Below are 16,377 nucleotides of genomic sequence, written 5' to 3'. Positions count from 1 at the left end.
CTAGAGCTCACTAATGGCTTTACTTAAGTCCTCAGCCTTTTCTCTTCCTTTACTTAATGGAAGCTGAGGTGTGGAGGAGCCTTCATCTTGGTGATTCCTGTTTTGAAGTGGTGTCTTGGGATAAGGGCTTTTCATTTCTTTTGAAGATGCTACCAGAAGAAAACCCATTAGAGCAAGCGCAGTTACAAATCGCTCTGGCTCCTGTGGTTTGACACCTGTTTGGAGAGCACGATCCTGCAACGCAGCTTTGCTTTCCGCTTTGCCGTGTGGCGCCAGGGCATTTACCTGCCTGAGGTATCCCAAATAGATGTGGAACATTTAGGTTTTGAGATTTATTCTTTGCTTTTTGCCTTGCTGTGTACTTTAACAGACTTGTGAGTCCTGCAGATGACTCCTTTCCAGGCGTGAGTTGTGGTGGCCCTGTGGGGTGTAGGAAATGCTCAGCTCCTGATTTTTGCATGGGGGAAAGGGAAATGCAGGCGGGCCAATGCCCACAGAAAAGCCCACCTACGGCTAGGAAATGCCAGAAGATGGGTCCTGCTGGGTCCCTGAAGTGTTAACAAACCCAGTGTTCAGGCAGAGCAGTGGGATGAGTGAGCTCCCAGTTTTGGGGTGTTCTTGCAGAGGAGCATCGTGCTGGTGGCTCCCCTGGGGGTACCTGGTACCAGCACTGCAGCAAAATCACCGTGGGCAGCGTCTGTCCCAACATCTCAGGCAGCTGGGATCAAAACCAGCCATGGACTAAGAGATCAAAGCCAATAGACTGAAATATAACTATAATAATAATAATGATCCATTGGAAGGGTGGCATCGGGTGCTGAAGGTCTCACTGCTTCCAGGTGGAAGTGATGAGTTGTTTCCCTGGCCCAGAGGAAAAAGAGTTAAAACCTTATTTAACACACAGGTCCTGATTCAGCAGAGCACGTAGCCGTGCATTTAAGTGTATGGATGCTCTCCAAAGCGTTATGGGAGCTACTCATCCTCTGATGAGGCACAGCATATAATTAAGAGCCTCTCTGAACTGGGGCCAGCCCACTTCTCACAGCATCGTGTCCCAGATTTCTGGTGTTTTACTCGTCCTTCAGTTTTGGGCATATTGAACTCCAACCTGCCTCGAAGAGAAGCCACCGGGCAGGAGGCTGCTGCAGGGCCAGCGGTGTCGAGGGGGCTTTTTTGAAAGGCACGTTGAGAAAGTGGGGTTTGCTGTAAAGACACAGTGAATGGTGTATTTGGGTCAGGGCAGGACTGTGACTGGCAGAAGGTGAGGGGAAGGGATGGAGAATACATTTGGGACCCCGTGTGTGTCATGCACCTAATAATCCAGTTACAAGTGAATAAATGCCCATCGGTCCCTCTCTGGCATGCCTGTGGTCGGGAAGTGGATTTTATGGTCAGCTTGAATTTTGGGCCTCGTGAAAGAGAATATATCAGATGTTTTCTATACGTACATTCCATACATCGGTTAAAATGGCATTGATAGAACTTTTTTTCTGTAGTGGAAGTGATTCTGGGTATTGATGAGAGCAACACAGGGCATGCATAAAAGCTTTCCCAGAAAATCAGCACTCTAAGCATGACAGGTTCTTTTGGGGTATTATTCCAACTATCGGGCTGTGGAGAAAAATAGGATTATTCCAGGGTTATTCTCGAACATTTAAATAAAGTACAGGAGGGTACAAAGCAACATATGCTTTATCAGGTTCTGAGGCTTTTGCCAACAGAAATTCTTAGACCAAACTCATTGTGGCTGATAGCTGAAAACAAGCTGTCGTTACTTAAAAATAAATAAGAAATGTCTGATTTGATAAAACTTGATTTATTCAAAAAGGGCTGATAAACACACTTGAATTTATTCTCGCTTTCTACATTAGAGTAATTACTTGGAATTACACCAGTTAAATTTGGTTCAGAGGAGATAAAAATTGGCCACCTACTGAGGAATAAAATATTTAAGCCTCTTATATAGTAGTTTAACTTACTTGAGCATAATAAAACATGGTAACCAAGACAATGACATGGAAGTGTTATCGACTGTGCAATTTCTGTGTAAAAAAAGAAAAAGCTTGCAAACAGGCTCCCGTGTGTGCACCTTCTGTCTGGGTGTTTGAGTGCGAGCCTGTATGTCTGTAATTGCATTGTAAAATCTTTTCGTTTGGATTAAATAAGTTATATACATATATACACACACAGCACTTGTGCTGTGCTCTGCATGTTAAGAAGGGATTTAGGGGCGCAGCATCTGACACCACTTGAACGCCGTTTTTTCTGATAGGTGATCCACTTAGCAAAAACCGGAGCAAAAATAGGATTTAGGAGCCTGTGTTTCTGAATAGCTGCAATTCGGTTGTATGTTGAGTTACTGGGGCTAAAAAAACCCAAGAAACAAACAAAAAAAACCACCCCAAAAGGCCTTTGCCCACTGTTTGTGGGATACGGAAATACGGTTCTGGGATTTGTGCGGTTTGATTTGGAATTGTACCGTAACCGCAAGTTTATTAAAACTAACCATCTATAAAATAGCGTGTCAGCTAACAAAGTTAAGCAGGAGCTTTTAGAACAAAATCAGGTAGCTAATAATTTAAACCAGTGTTTTTTTGCCGGGGAGCGATCAAACTGTTGCCATATTGATAAAGCATGCTCCTAACTGTTCCAGATTTATATAAAGAACAAGGAGTGGGGATATTGTGCATTAAAGCAACTGCTCCTGTAAAACTGTGTTTTATGGCTTTCAGAAGTTGTCTACTTTGTGTACTGAACTCAGAGCACTCTGCTCTCCCCTTTCATTAGTTTACATACATATTAATGATATTTATTTTCCCTCCTTCCTTCTCCCCATCTTGATTATTTTAGTTTCGTGCCGTGGCGAAGAATGTCCGTTGTAGCTTAAGAAAGTTGAAAACAAATTCCTTAGGTATTTAGTGTTTCACATAAATGGTAACTTAGAACCTGTTGAATGATGCAGTAAAACATCAAACCCACCCTTAACAGAATCACAATCAAAAGTCTAAATAAACATTTTTCGTTTTCTCCTCCTGCCTGGCAGGACTCCCGCTGTATTACCACGCAGCTTCGGCAGCACTTGAGAGAAATGGGTCTGGAAAGTAAACTCATACCCACAGCTCGGAGCCCTTAGGTAAATATACTGTGTTTTTTTACATTTGATGCTATGGTTTCATAAACACGGGTAACAAGCTCCACCACATGCCCAAATCAGAGATTGTTGTTAATGCAAATATCCTTGTATGGACACTGAATGGGTGGATGATGACATTTGCATACATATAGAGCTTAATCTGGAATCAGGGGGCAATTTTTTTGCACAGAACTGTATAAATTTGCTAAAGCATTCTCTCTTTAGTTCATCACAGAGCTTTTTATTTACAGCTATTCCGATTTGCATACAGCGTGTTTTTCAGCAGCCTTTTCCTGCGACGCAGCCTGTTTAAAGAGGGTCACATCCATTCGCGGCCACATGGCAATAACGCCTGATTGCCCAGGGTTTCTGGTGCCTGCTCCTGCTGCAAGACATAGTTTCTCTCTAGTGTCAGACAGCTTGTGTCCTCCACGGGCTCCTCGCTTCTCGGAGCGATCTGTCGTAAGGAAGAGTAGCAAAAAAAGAATTTTTCAGCTGGCAGTTTATGAAGAGCACAATGAATGTCACAGTCAAGAGCAGAAAGAAAAACAGAATGATGTAAGTCACCAGGTCTGGCTTATTTATTTCCCCTTCTTTTAACACCCTGGCTGTCGACATGTAAAAAGCGGAGGAGCTCACGGGTCTCGGCGTGCTGCTCAGGTAGGGCGTGTTGGTCTGAATGATGAGGTGAGCTTCAGTGGCGCTGGTTGAATTTAGCAATTCACTATACATGTTCTTGCTTAAATTTCCTCCACAGTTGAAGTAAAGCAGGAGAGAAAATGCAGTCAGTCTTTGGCATAGGAAAGGAGTAATGTTCCTGCTTGTAAAAGGCTGAAAACCAGCTGCATTTTGTCTAAAAGCAAATTAATTCACTTACATGGCTCAGTGACTTTCTTTTAAATCTTCTTGGCTCATATTTACAGCATTCACCCACAAATATTAATCAAAAATGATAGAGGTACCTCGTGTCCTGGCCCTCGTTTTCCCCAGCACAACTCTTTTGGGGAAATGCGCTGGATCATCTGCTGGTCAGCTGGGACGGACTGGGAGCTCCGGGAATCTGCTGGGAGCCCCTCTCCACCTGCATGGGAACAGGCTGCGGCGCTGGCAGCCGGGCAGAGGGGAGCTCACTCTCCGTGCAGGGAAGGCACGATGGGTTTCCAGCTGCTTTTCGGAAGTGGGATGCACACAAATCCGGGGTTAAACGGCATCTGCGGGGAGAGGCAGCTGCTGCTGCTTTGAGATCCTGCTGAATTTGCTGTCTCGGTTCTCTGCCTCTGGAGGCTCCGTGCTGTTGAAATCCTGGTGTTGTTGAAGCATTAGTTGACTTTCTCAATCCCAGTTAACGGCACGCTGTGGAGCCCACGTTAAGAGGGCTGAGCTTTCTGCTTGAGCTTTCCAGGCACTCCTTTCGATTGCTTTGAGAAAAGTAAATAAAAAAAAAAAAAAAATAAAAATTGACCAATATCCCTTTGTTCAAAAAAAAAAACCACCAAAAAAGCCTCCCTGTGAATGGGAGAGGGGGTCAGTTCTTTGGAAACCTCCTCCCTGCCCTCAATTCAGCCCAGTTGCAAGGTGGGACTGTGCAGGGTTCTCTCAAACATGACTTTTTTTTCCCCCCGACAGAAGCTCCACCGCAGTGTCACTTGCCACCGTGGGAAGGGGAGAAGTGCGTGGTGGTGCCGACCGGCTCCGCAGCCCGTGGTGCATCTGGCAGTGACACGATGCTAAAAAGGAAGAGATCTTCCGATAAACCCCTGTGAGTGCCTGAGGCTCCAGCTAGAGGTTCTGAGCTGGGGGAGGGTAGGAGAGAATGGGACAAAAAGAAGAAAATTGCTTCAAAACCTTTCTTTCTTCTTCAGATCTCTATTGTTAAAACCTAGAGTAATCAGAAAATGTCTTTTTTTTTTTTTTTTTTTCTCTTTTCTTCTTTCTTCCTTCTATATGGTCCCCAGCACCCTCTCCAGCCTGACAATTAGCATGTTAATTTTTTTTTTTTTTTTTTCTTTCTTCATCAAATTGCTTTTATGCTGCTATTAGCTGCTGGCTGCTTGCCAGCTCGCTGTCTCAATCCCTGGCTCCCATGCATCAGATAAGCGCCCCTTAATACTTTTATTTTAACGCATTGCAACTCGAAAAAAGGGGCAGGGGGGCAGAACCCGGAGGGCGAGAGGAAGGAGGAAGGGAGTGGAGCACTTGGGAACTGGGCAGAGGAAAGGGGGAAACGGCTTCTCCGGTCCCAGGGTGCTGATCCAAGCAAACGCTTAAAGCTGCTTATGATGAGATATTGCAGCCAACAGTCCCGGGTGGTTAAACGTTTCAATTAGCCTAATAAATGTTTCTGCTGGGAGAGGGGGAATGAAGAGAGGAGAAAACTTCTGGTCAGTTAGATTTAAATAGAATGAAATGAAGTCTCTGCGAGAGGGCAACACCCTCTGAGGCCCTGGTCATCCCGTTCCTGGTCTCTTGTCAAGCTCCAGGTGCTCCAGTTAAACCCCTCGTGCCTCCAGCAACTCTGCTGGGACGGTCGAAGGCTGTCACATCCCTGTTCACATCCTTCTGCATCTGTCCTCGGAAAACCTGGGTGTTTACCTCCAAATCTTGGGGACCTTTTGAATTTACAAGGAGGTCTTCCTCTGAGGGCTTTCCTGATTTTTGTTTCTCTCTTTCCCCCCAACCTCCTTGCCCCTTTTTCAGCCCAAGTGCTGACTCTTCCACACGCTGCTCTCCAGGATGGTCTTTCCCTGCCTGTACCCTGCTCCTCCTGGGGACACATCTCCTGCCCGCAGAGCCACAGTAGTTACACCTATTTACTCTGTGCAGGTTCAAAGAACAGGACGCCGAGGCAGGCAGCCAGCACAGGGGTTGGAAAAATCAACAGAGTCATAAAAAAAAAAAAAGCTAATATAGTTTGCAACTGTTTTACCTACCGTGCCTCCTTGAAATCAGAGAGTTTGTGAGCAGCAGCACAGCATGGATGTCTGCTAGGCTGGATGTCTTCCCAGGACCATCCCGTCTTTGGCTCTCTCTTCCCTGAACTGTTTCTGAGTTTAACCGAACTTTGCGTCCTTTTTTATTTATTTACTTTATTGTTTTTATTAGTCTGTAGGAAAAGCAGGAAGGCATCTGGGGGCCGAGTCCTATAAATAGCGTGGACAGTTTTAATGTTTCGCATACTTTAGCAAAAAGTTTGTTATAAACAGCTTCTCTGCAAATGTTACCGACTCTGCGGGGGGGGGGGGGGAATGCTATAGAGGATGCACATGAATTTTGTAGTCATGGGTGCATTTTGTCCTTGCAGAGAAATGTGGGTTTTTTAGCCCTGTGGTGCTCTGCTTCATAGCTTGGAGTCAAACTGGGCAGAGGTGAGGGAGGAAGGGCTCTGCCAGGATGGCTCCTCGGTGGCCATGAGCTCATCCTCCACCTCCCTTCTTCCCTCAGCCCTGCAGGGATCATCCTCCTGAGCCATCGGAGATGTCCCTGGAGGTGAATGGGACAGTCCCACCAATGGGACAGTCATCTCACTGCTGGGAGGGGACAAATGGGCTGTATGCTCTGCCAGGTCAGTGCCTCCTTATGACCTCCTGTGGCTGCAAGTCCCTTCTCTGCAAACACAAGGTGCCCCCTCTTGCCACCCCCGTTCACATGCAGACACTGAGCCAGAATCTTTATTTTTTTTTTTCCCCTTTTACTCCTACAAAATGTTATCTTTCACTCTTAGATTTGTTTCCTGCCCCAAAGATACAGTAGTTCAGCTCCAGTGCTCGCGCTTTGGGTTGAGAACCGTTGTTAATGCTCACGGTCCAACCGCCCACTGCTGGGATAAATCCTCTGGGTGTTCTACAAGCACCCTGTGTGCATGCAGGCTCGGGAGTGCACAAAACTCCTCCTGCTTTTTTGGCTGGCTGCTGGGGCTGATAGAGAAACTGATGAGAAGCCCTGGGAGCAAATCAGATGTGTTTTCTGCAGCACTGTATCGAGGCTTAATCTGGAAAAAGCTAAATTGCTATAAATAATACCTTAATTGCAAAAATGAGAGCTGATCCTTTCCCTTTGTTCTCCTTAATTTGGAGGACCATTTAAAGTCTTCAGTTCCTTGTAATTTGTACTCATTAGTTTATCTCTTATTTAGTAGCTTTATTGTTATTGTTGCTTGCTTTCTTTTTCTTTTTTTCTTTTAAGATTTTCAGCATTTAATGACTTGTTTTCATTAGTTTTTTAATGTGCACTGGCAATGGCGCTGCAAGGACAAACATAGAGCCTCTGACACTGCCTGGACTTTAACAACAATAATAAACTTTTCAGTGTTGCAACTTCCCGGCGTGTTTGGAAGCTGGGTCAGCATCGTCGGCCATGGCAGCATCACAGGGACAGTCCCTGGGGTTGGACAGGCCTCCACCTACTCCTGTCTCATCCTCTCCTATGAGCATGTCTTTTCCCAGCTACTTTCAAGAGCAAAAAGCTGCTTCTCAGAGATGTTGGAGCCTCCTGGAGCTGACCCCAAGGAATTTATCGACGGTCGCAGTGACTTGGTGGCAGTTCTGGCCTGAGCCGAGTCTTGCCATAGTGTGAAATAAATAGTGGCATAAACTATCCAGAGCAGAAAGAAGGGAAAATGGAGCCTGTGACCCTCAGCACCACTCAGCTGCCACTCTCTGGGCTGGCAGGGCGATTATATTTGCTTTAACGATCCTTCAGCCAAGCTCCCACCAAACACGATGCAAATCTTAGCGGGTGGGAACTGCTCGGGGTTCAGCCGCTCTGTGAAAGGCTGGAGCCGTTCCCCATTTCCAGACTGGTAAATAATGCATGATCTCTCTCTTTCTCATACGCTTACGCAACCCCTACCACGATAAATATCAACTGAGGGAAATGAAAGTGGAAAGAAACATTATCTTTCTCAGTAATGCAACCATTTACAATCTGCGTTACGATCCTTCTGCTCTCAGGAGTGAGCGGGAGTCAGGGGGATGTTTCTATTAGCAGACCAGAATGCAACAAATCACAGGCTGTAACTTTCCACTGCTGCGTAAAAGCAGCCTTAAAACCATATAAAGGAAAAAAAAAAATATATATACAGAGATCATTTCCTTTTTTAATCACTCCAAAGGAAAACACTTATTTCCAGGTGCCTGAGAATCTGATATTAAGGACTATATTTTCAAATGCAGGGCCATAAAACTAAGCACTAGACACCTAATCTGTGGATCTTGCCTTTGGTGATTAAATAGGGGGCTGGATGCCTGAAGAAATTGGCCCAAGTGAAAAAGCATCTTGAAAATATTTTGTTTCAAAAGAGCTTGTGTGCGCTATTTAAAACTAACTTCTAACATTAGGTTTTGCAGGGTATTTTCGCACCAGCTGAAACAGAAGCATTTAGAAAGTTTCCAGAGAAGTCTGTGAAAAAGGGAGCTCGTGTGCATTTTATCAGGGCTGTGTCTGAATCCTTTGTTCTTCTCTGAGTTGTGAGGAGCATCGTGATTCATCGAGGCAAGCTCCATCGACGATGGGCAATAAGCATCCTGCACCTCCTGCCATCCAGGTAAGCTTTGTCACTGCTCAAGTGGATGTAGGGAAATAACTCCGGCTGTTTGGTGACCACCCCAGCCTCCCTGCCCTCCCATCACTGGTCCCGCACACTGCAGCAGCTCGGTAGAGCTTTAAAGGGGTTTGGCAGTGCAAGGAGCTTCACCTGTAGTGAAAGGGTTTGTGTCCTTGTGTGGTAGACATGTGGATTCCCCGTGTCCCGAAAATAACTGTTTTCTCTTCACAATAGCTTGCTTGGTGTACACAGAAGGAAAAGCACAACTTCATAGAGTTTCATACAGCCAGGAGTGGGTGGGTGTCCAGTGATGCTCCAGGGGATGCAGCATCAGTACATCCATGTATGTAGAACGTAAGCAGGAGGGCGTTCTGGAAGTGAAGGCAGAAAGTGTAATTGTAGAGGAAGGTTGCCTTTGGTACCTCCTTTACACTCAAACCGATTTCTAGTCACGAGGCACTGGTTTTTGAGCTGAGCTGGGTGCGAAAGGGGATGCAGACACTTGTGCTGGGCTCCGGGACAGCCCAGCTCTGGGCAGGAGAAAGGTTTTGCCCAGGCCACCAGGTGTGTGTCAGCTCAGTCCTCAGACAGACACGGGCTGCTCCGCGGGCTGCCTGGACGTGTCAGCTTGTGACAACATCAGTCCTGTCTCTGCAGCACAACGGTGCTCCCTGGGGCTGGTTCCTGGTCCAGGCTGTCACTACCCAGGGAGATACGCCCAAGAAGAGGTATGTATATTAACCAGGCTATGTGCTGAAGGCATTGTCTGTATTCCCAGTGTTTAACCCCAATTATTGAGGGTTGAATTTTATTTAAGAAAAGAAGGAATGAAGCATTACAACTCACTGTGAGATTTTAGTTTTGATTACATTTTACTTTTGGTGCTAGTAATCCCTTACCAACCTGCAATATGAATCAAAGGCAATGCCTGTCCCATCCTGAATACGCTCTCCGGGTACCAGAAGCGGATTTGAGGAGGCTGTGGGGAATAGGGCTTTTCATCTCTCTCCTATTCATGTCTTTTCTCAAAGGGAATAAAATGAGTCTTTCTCTGGGCTGCTGCACAAAACACATCCCACCTGTATATATAACCCTCCTTCTGCCTGTTCCGCTGGTGTGCTGTGAGGCTTCATGTTTAACCATAATATTAGCTTCATTGTAGGGAATTCAGATCAGGAGGGGCTGGAGTCTCACCATCATCTTTTGAAGAAAGTGTTGAACTCTCAGCTAGAAATCCTCTTCCTCTGGCATTGCCCTGCTTCTCCCTACCTCAGTTTTGGCAGCATTAAGTGTTTGGGATGAGACAAAGATTGTTCAGGAAGCTTCACAGATCATCACAGAGTTCTTTTATTATCAGAACCTGTCTTTGTTCATGGCTTCTTGCTTGTACCACTCACTGTCTGGTGTCAGAATTTTTTCCTCCTTTCTTGTAGGCATCTGGGCATGGTCTGTCAGTGATGGGAAGCTGTGGCTGAGTCTATCAGACGGCAGATGACAGGTTGGGCAGACAGGGTTCCTCTTTCTTCTCTGGTTATTGATTTTTGCTTTGGTTTTTTTAAGGTCCATATCGATTGTAAATTTTGAGGGGAGTCAACACCAATTACTGAGGGTGAGTTGTTAAACTTAGGTCATCCCCTGGACATTATGTATGGAAGTTTCTTTTACAGACAAGGGACACCCCTGCCTCCCTGCACACGTGCCAAGCCTGGATATCTGTCTGATCAGGTTCTGTGCAACAAGCTGTCTATTTTGCAGCCCTCTTGCCGGTTTGAAAAATGGACTTGATAATCCTTCCTTACCTGCAGGGGTCTGGAGGATTAATTGCTGAAGGTGGCAAGGTGCTCTGATGCGGTAAAAAAGACTAAAGAACCATCTAAAATGGGGTGGAAGAGGGAGCTGAACCCTGGGAATGATGGAGCTGAAATCTTAATAGGCATTGACACTCTCTGGAAAGTTCAACCTTGGTCCTGTTGCTCTAAGACAGCCCCAGCGAGGCTGTCCTTGCCCTCCGAGCAGCACTGGGGTTTGCTGCACCCGTGCCGCCCTGTTTACGTGGCTTAATAAAGCAGATGTGCTGCTCGAGGTCGATTATTTATTATTGGTCTCGGTGTGAACTCAGCCTGCTTGCAGCATTAGCTCAGAGAAACAACCATCACGGAAACAGGGCTGGCTCGCAGCCCCTTGGGTGTCCCTCGGAGATAGGAACAGCAGATCAAATTAGAGAAGAGCTCATCACCCTTCTCAGACTGGGCAAAAACTTTGGAGTTTTAGATAAACTTTGTTTTGGGAAGTACCAGACTCTCAGGGTGGCTGGCTACTGCTTTAAGGCATATTTCCATCTATGACTGCAGAAAAAATTAAGGGAAAATTGAACACAGTGTTCCTCAGCAGGCCAGGGAATTGGGGAGTTTAATTGTTTGTGTGCTGCTTGATAAAGAAAAACAGTTTTATAATTTCTAATTTGTCATTCATAACAGCCTGACTCAACAAATCACATTGCTCATTATTTTTAACTCAAAGGTCTTTTTGGTGTTAAGATAGAAACCTTCTGTAAGACACATGGAGCACCTCTGGAAGTGGGTGGCCTGCCCACAGCAAGGGATGGTCAATCCTCAGCAGAGCCAAGGTTTCCATCAGCTGAACTCTTGTCTCCCAAACTGAAGTCATCTGTTGGATGGCAGAACAAAAGGATTTGTTTCAATTTTTTTCGATTTTTTCGATTAAATCCTTTATTAAGAAAAAACACCTTTTCGCTTTTTCTACTCTCCAAAATCACCTGCAGATGAACAAGAAAATGATAAAGTTGTAGTTTCAATTCCTTCAGCAGAGCTGATCTGAAAGATTTGCACTCTTCACTGGACATATTTGCCAAAAAAGCTGGAAAAAGGCTCATAGACCTGTATGTCAGGTTTCTGTGTCTGTTTATTCCTCCTTCTGTGATGGAGTCTGAATCCTGGAGAAGAACTTGATATATATTGTCAGCGCTCTATATTTAGGCTCTATTTAATTATATAAGTGACTATGCAACATCCCTGCCTGGAGCAGACCCAGCCTTGAATCAGACGAAATCAGTCAATTTTTCTCGTATTCCCCATTTCTAAGGCTCCCCGTAAACCTCGGAGCACCCTCTCCTTGTTTCTATGGCAGGTTACTGGTCAGGACTTTATGGAAAGCACGGTTTGCTTTTGGTTATTTGTGTGTTTGTATAAACCAGGAGGAAGAGGAAAGCCCAGTTGCCAGGCAGAGATGGGAAAAGAGACCTGTGAGCGGCAATCCTGGCCGGCAACGTCTGTGGAAGGGAAACCACTCTTACTCATCGTCTTCGTTCTCCAGTTAATGTGGCTTAACCTCGTAAGTCCTCTTCACCCTCTTCATTAACTCTCATGGCTCGGTGTCTTTGGCTCTCATTGCCTAAGACTGTAATTATTATTAGTGAAGGCAAGGTAGGTGCCCGTGGTGGCCAAATGGGATGGGACTGCACCGTGCTGGAGCAGCCCTTGCTTTGGGAAGCCTTGGAGAGGTGCTCCATCGTAGGGTGGTGGCTTCTCTCTGAATATGTAGCATCCTGGTGGACACTGGCCACTCCCCAGGGAAGCTGTAAAATGCCCCCAGCAAAAGTGGTCTGAAACTTATGCTCCTGGAATACACTTAGAAAGAAAATCTATCAGCATGTGACAGGGGTTATTTTAATAATCTAAGATCTTATTGCTTCGGGAACACCTGCTCTTTCATGGAGCAAACAAATTGGTTTAAATTTCATTGCCGCAAGTTCACAGAAATAAATTTGAAAAGCTTGAAAACTAGTATCACTTAGACTAACAATATTATCTTTTTCACATCTATAACAGTGTTCATAAAAGGAAAACTGCATGAAGCATAAAGCAAATAGAAATACCTCAAATCTCAGCCCCTTGAAATATTTACAACTAATGCCTCCCTCTTAGTAAAATAAAACTGCACCTGACAACTTTGCAGAAGAAAACAGTGTTATTAAATGCTTCTTTTTGAGACAATGCAAGGAGATGTTGTTACTCAGTCATGTTCCTTGCCTAGAGAGAAGCAAATACATTCCCGTTGTATTTTAATTAGTTCTGAACCTATGCTGGTGAGAAATAGAGTACAGTATTGTTATTAAAATTCATGCTTTATAATCAGTACAGTTAGTACGGTCTCTGAGAAGAGCAAGCTAAAGTACTTTTAACTTTGGTTAATCGTGGAATTATCTAACTCTTGCTACCCATTGCTAAATTTTGAAGAAGAGAGAAATGTTGCAATTGTAAAGAGAAATCGTTACGTTGAGATCTTTAAGAAAAAGGTTGTGATTCCTCTGAAAGGCTACATCAGGCCAGCCATTAATTATGAATGCTCATTAATTATAACAAATTGTCTGTCATAAAATCTCTTTAGCTGAACTTTTGAACTGAACTTCAGTAGGGCACTTTTGACAAATATAGAAAGGACTGCCCCTTTTAAAATTCTGGGGTTTTATCTCTCTTGGCATCTATATTTAAAATTAAGCAAAGTGACTAATGAAGTTAAGAAACTCATTCTTTAGAAGATCAAAGTCATAAAATTCCGTTAATTCCCTTCGAGAAAAAACTATGAATTATTGTTAAGAGATTTTTCCTTGTAACTTTGTTATTTTATTCCAGTAACTGTTTCATTTTAAAACCTCTCTAATTGTTCTCCAAGGTGGTCTCCCTTTCTATTTTGCTGTAAAATAATTTGCTGAAGTGTCAGGAACTAAAAAAAAAAATCTCTAGGACAAAACTTATCATATATTCTTTTTAAAAACCAAAGTAACACCTTATTCCTTCTTAATAAAACCCAGCACAGGCTGTTTGGTTTAACCGAGAGCTCTGCTGGCATTAGAGTACACAAAATCCACATTCATAGAAAGAGGGGGATAAATCTTGGTATTTTTGTTTAGCATTTGTACTTCTGGTTTTCTCCGCCCTGAGCTGCCTCGGTACGTTTATAGGGTAAATTTCAGGTGTATTTCTTAAAACCAGCCTTCCCAAGTGTTTGTTTTTGTGTCCCCATCCATTTTTTGGGGGGGATCCTGTAAAGTAGGGAGGGCCAGGGACGTTTGGCTGTTGAACCTCGGGAGCGCACAGATGCTTTGTGCGCACAGTCAGTGATAACTCTGTGGTTGTGATACAAACAGATTTGGCTGTAGTTTTTATTTAGCTTTAACTGGAGTTTTTAACTCTTCCAGGGCCAGGTTATTCCTAGAACCACTGTCATTTCTTTGCCCTGTCTAGTATTGTGTTGGGCTGCAATATCACAGATCTATGTGGTACCCACTTCATCTATGTGGTACAAATACACTTCAATTACTGACAAATTTCCATGGAAGTATTTTTCCCTGTGATATTTTAGAAAGATCTCGTAGGATGAAAATGTTGCATCAATATTTTTAATGGTTATTTAGAGAGCAAAGTGTTTGAACATGCTTGAAAATATTGCTGGGCACCTATTTGCATGTGTAGGTGCTTAAATATCTGAGAAAAACGACCATCTGGTGTCTCTGGACTTAGATCCTCAGAAAATATGTAGACTACTGAAACTAAGGGAATTTAGGCACATACATTTCTTTTGATGATTTGTTCAACTTTTAATGTCTCTATCTCGAATGTGCGGAGGAAGAATATTCAAAAGACTTTGAAAGGCTCTGGTAGCTTTGTACTGTCTGGATGTGTTTTACAGATAACATTATAGAATATTATTAGGGAAAAAACCCCCACCATATGTTTTGTACAAGTATTCTGCCCTCCATTTTTAACACACATTTGAGCTCTTACTTTATAAAATAAATAATTGCTTACCTGGTGCCCAAGTAGTATTGCCAATTAGTAGTAATTCTAAGTCAATTAATTTCTGAAATAACTTTGAGCTACTTCAAGCTGCTTCTCAAAGATCTTTTTTTTTCTTCCAGCATCTTCTAAAAGAATTTCAGATTTGGTCTTTTAATTTATGTGAAACTCCTGGGTTGGCTATAAGAGAGGATTTGGCCTCAGTGTGCTGGAATACAAACCATTTTGATGTTGGAATCCTGCTTTAAGCATGCCTTTACTTGCTGCAGAAGACAAAAGCATTAGTACCCCGATGCAGAACATTTCTGGTCTGTGCATCATGTCACTGGGAAAAAAACCCCACTCCTAAACCTATTAGTTGTTCCAGCTTCTACAGAGGGAAGCCTGGGACAGGGAATTAGTAAAGTCATTATAAATTTCAGTGGTGGCTCTTTAAATATAGGACAATGTATTGATTCTGAACCTGTTACACGACCATTTTCCTGCAGTGTTGGTGGTATTTACTGCCAAAATTGATTAGATACTCATTGATGCTGGGCCAATTCCCTGACTTGCACATTGTCAATCAGGTAGAAATCCAAATGTTCGCCCACCCTCTAAACCATTTTCTTTCTCTCTGACACCACCAGAAGCACATGACACATCCTGTGGATCACGTGGAAGAAAATCAGATATTCTTTCCCTTTCACTCTGACGGAAAAAAAGCCCCACAATTCCTAACTGTATAATCGTTTCCTATAAAATAAATTACTTATCTGTCTTAATGCTGTCACACTTCTGTTCTCCAGTGATCTACATCTTCCATCTGTGTGCATAACTGTAATCTTTTCTACACCTACTCTATGTACTCTCAAGTGTCAAAATCTACCCTCAATCATTCCTGTCATTAGTCTCTTGTTCCTGACGGGATAGCGGGCAAAACATCGTATTCCTCAGACCTCTTCAGATGATCACCGGGCTCACTTTGCAGAGTTTACGTGAGCTATCAGATATATGATGCGACTGAGTTTTGTTTTGGTTTTTGTCACCTGAAATTTTCTACTTATTACTCTTGAAACTCTTGTGGTTCTTTTTTTTATTGCTCTGTGTGTGTCTTGTCTCCATCATGACTGCTTGCTGCAGCGAAGCGTAACTTCAGGAGATATCCACATTACCCAAATCCCGTGCAAGTTGATTTGCTGTTTCTTATTGAGTAATTCTGTGTGACTCATGCTTTGTTCCCTGATATAATTTTTTACACTCATTTGCAGAATATTGTTCAGACAATTGAGCTTACTTACCCAAATCTTTTATAGCGAGAGGGTGCAATCACTCTCCTCTTTCACAAAGCTGTTGCAAGAACAATGGGGTGACCCATAAATTAGACCATCTTGTTTTCCTTAAAATACAGATTATACTTGACTAAACGAAATAACTGCAGGAAAAAAGAAACCCTCTTGGAAGCTATGCATCTTCATAGTTTAATGTGGTGACGTGCCTCTCCTGCTGAGCTGTGACCTACTTTGCTCACAAAATGCTCTCATTACCTTCCCCCAAACACGAGACTGTTGGAGCCTCAGGAATTCTTCACCTCGGGATCCGAAATGTCAATCACTAATGAACGGGCCTGCGAATCCCTCCGTCGGGTGCTGCGCTGCTTATCGCGTCTCATGTAAATACCCCCTCTTCTCCTACAGTTGCTGTTTGTCTAATTTCTTGTCTCTGCTCCAGATTCCAGCCTGCCCCCAGCATCTATCCTTCAAATTCAGAGCTGGATAAATTTTGCCATCTTGTGAGAGATTTTGATATTTTTTTGGGCTGTTTTTTTTTACTAGCTCAATTAAAATGTTTTGCTCTGCTACTTCAAAACATTTCTCTCTCTTTTTTTTTCCTCTTTCCTTTTCTAT

General features: G+C 43.7%; 1 protein-coding gene across 1 annotated transcript; it reads right to left on the bottom strand.

Moving 5' to 3' along the window:
- Positions 1-3,544: 3,544 nt before the first annotated feature.
- On the bottom strand, positions 3,545-3,865 carry SMIM32 (small integral membrane protein 32). Its single transcript, XM_074156578.1, has one exon. It carries the CDS (start codon positions 3,863-3,865, stop codon positions 3,545-3,547), a length of 321 nt encoding a protein of 106 aa, XP_074012679.1.
- Positions 3,866-16,377: the final 12,512 nt, after the last annotated feature.

The sequence above is a fragment of the Numenius arquata genome, chromosome 11 (assembly GCF_964106895.1).
Source record: "Numenius arquata chromosome 11, bNumArq3.hap1.1, whole genome shotgun sequence".
NCBI classification, from domain to species: domain Eukaryota; kingdom Metazoa; phylum Chordata; class Aves; order Charadriiformes; family Scolopacidae; genus Numenius; species Numenius arquata.
Note: the sequence above shows the minus strand (reverse complement) of the source record. Positions and strands in the feature narration are given on the sequence as shown.

Excerpts from the sequence above, each read along its gene's own strand:
- SMIM32 (XM_074156578.1), bottom strand. The coding sequence starts at position 3,865 with ATGTATAGTGAATTGCTAAATTCAACCAGCGCCACTGAAGCTCACCTC.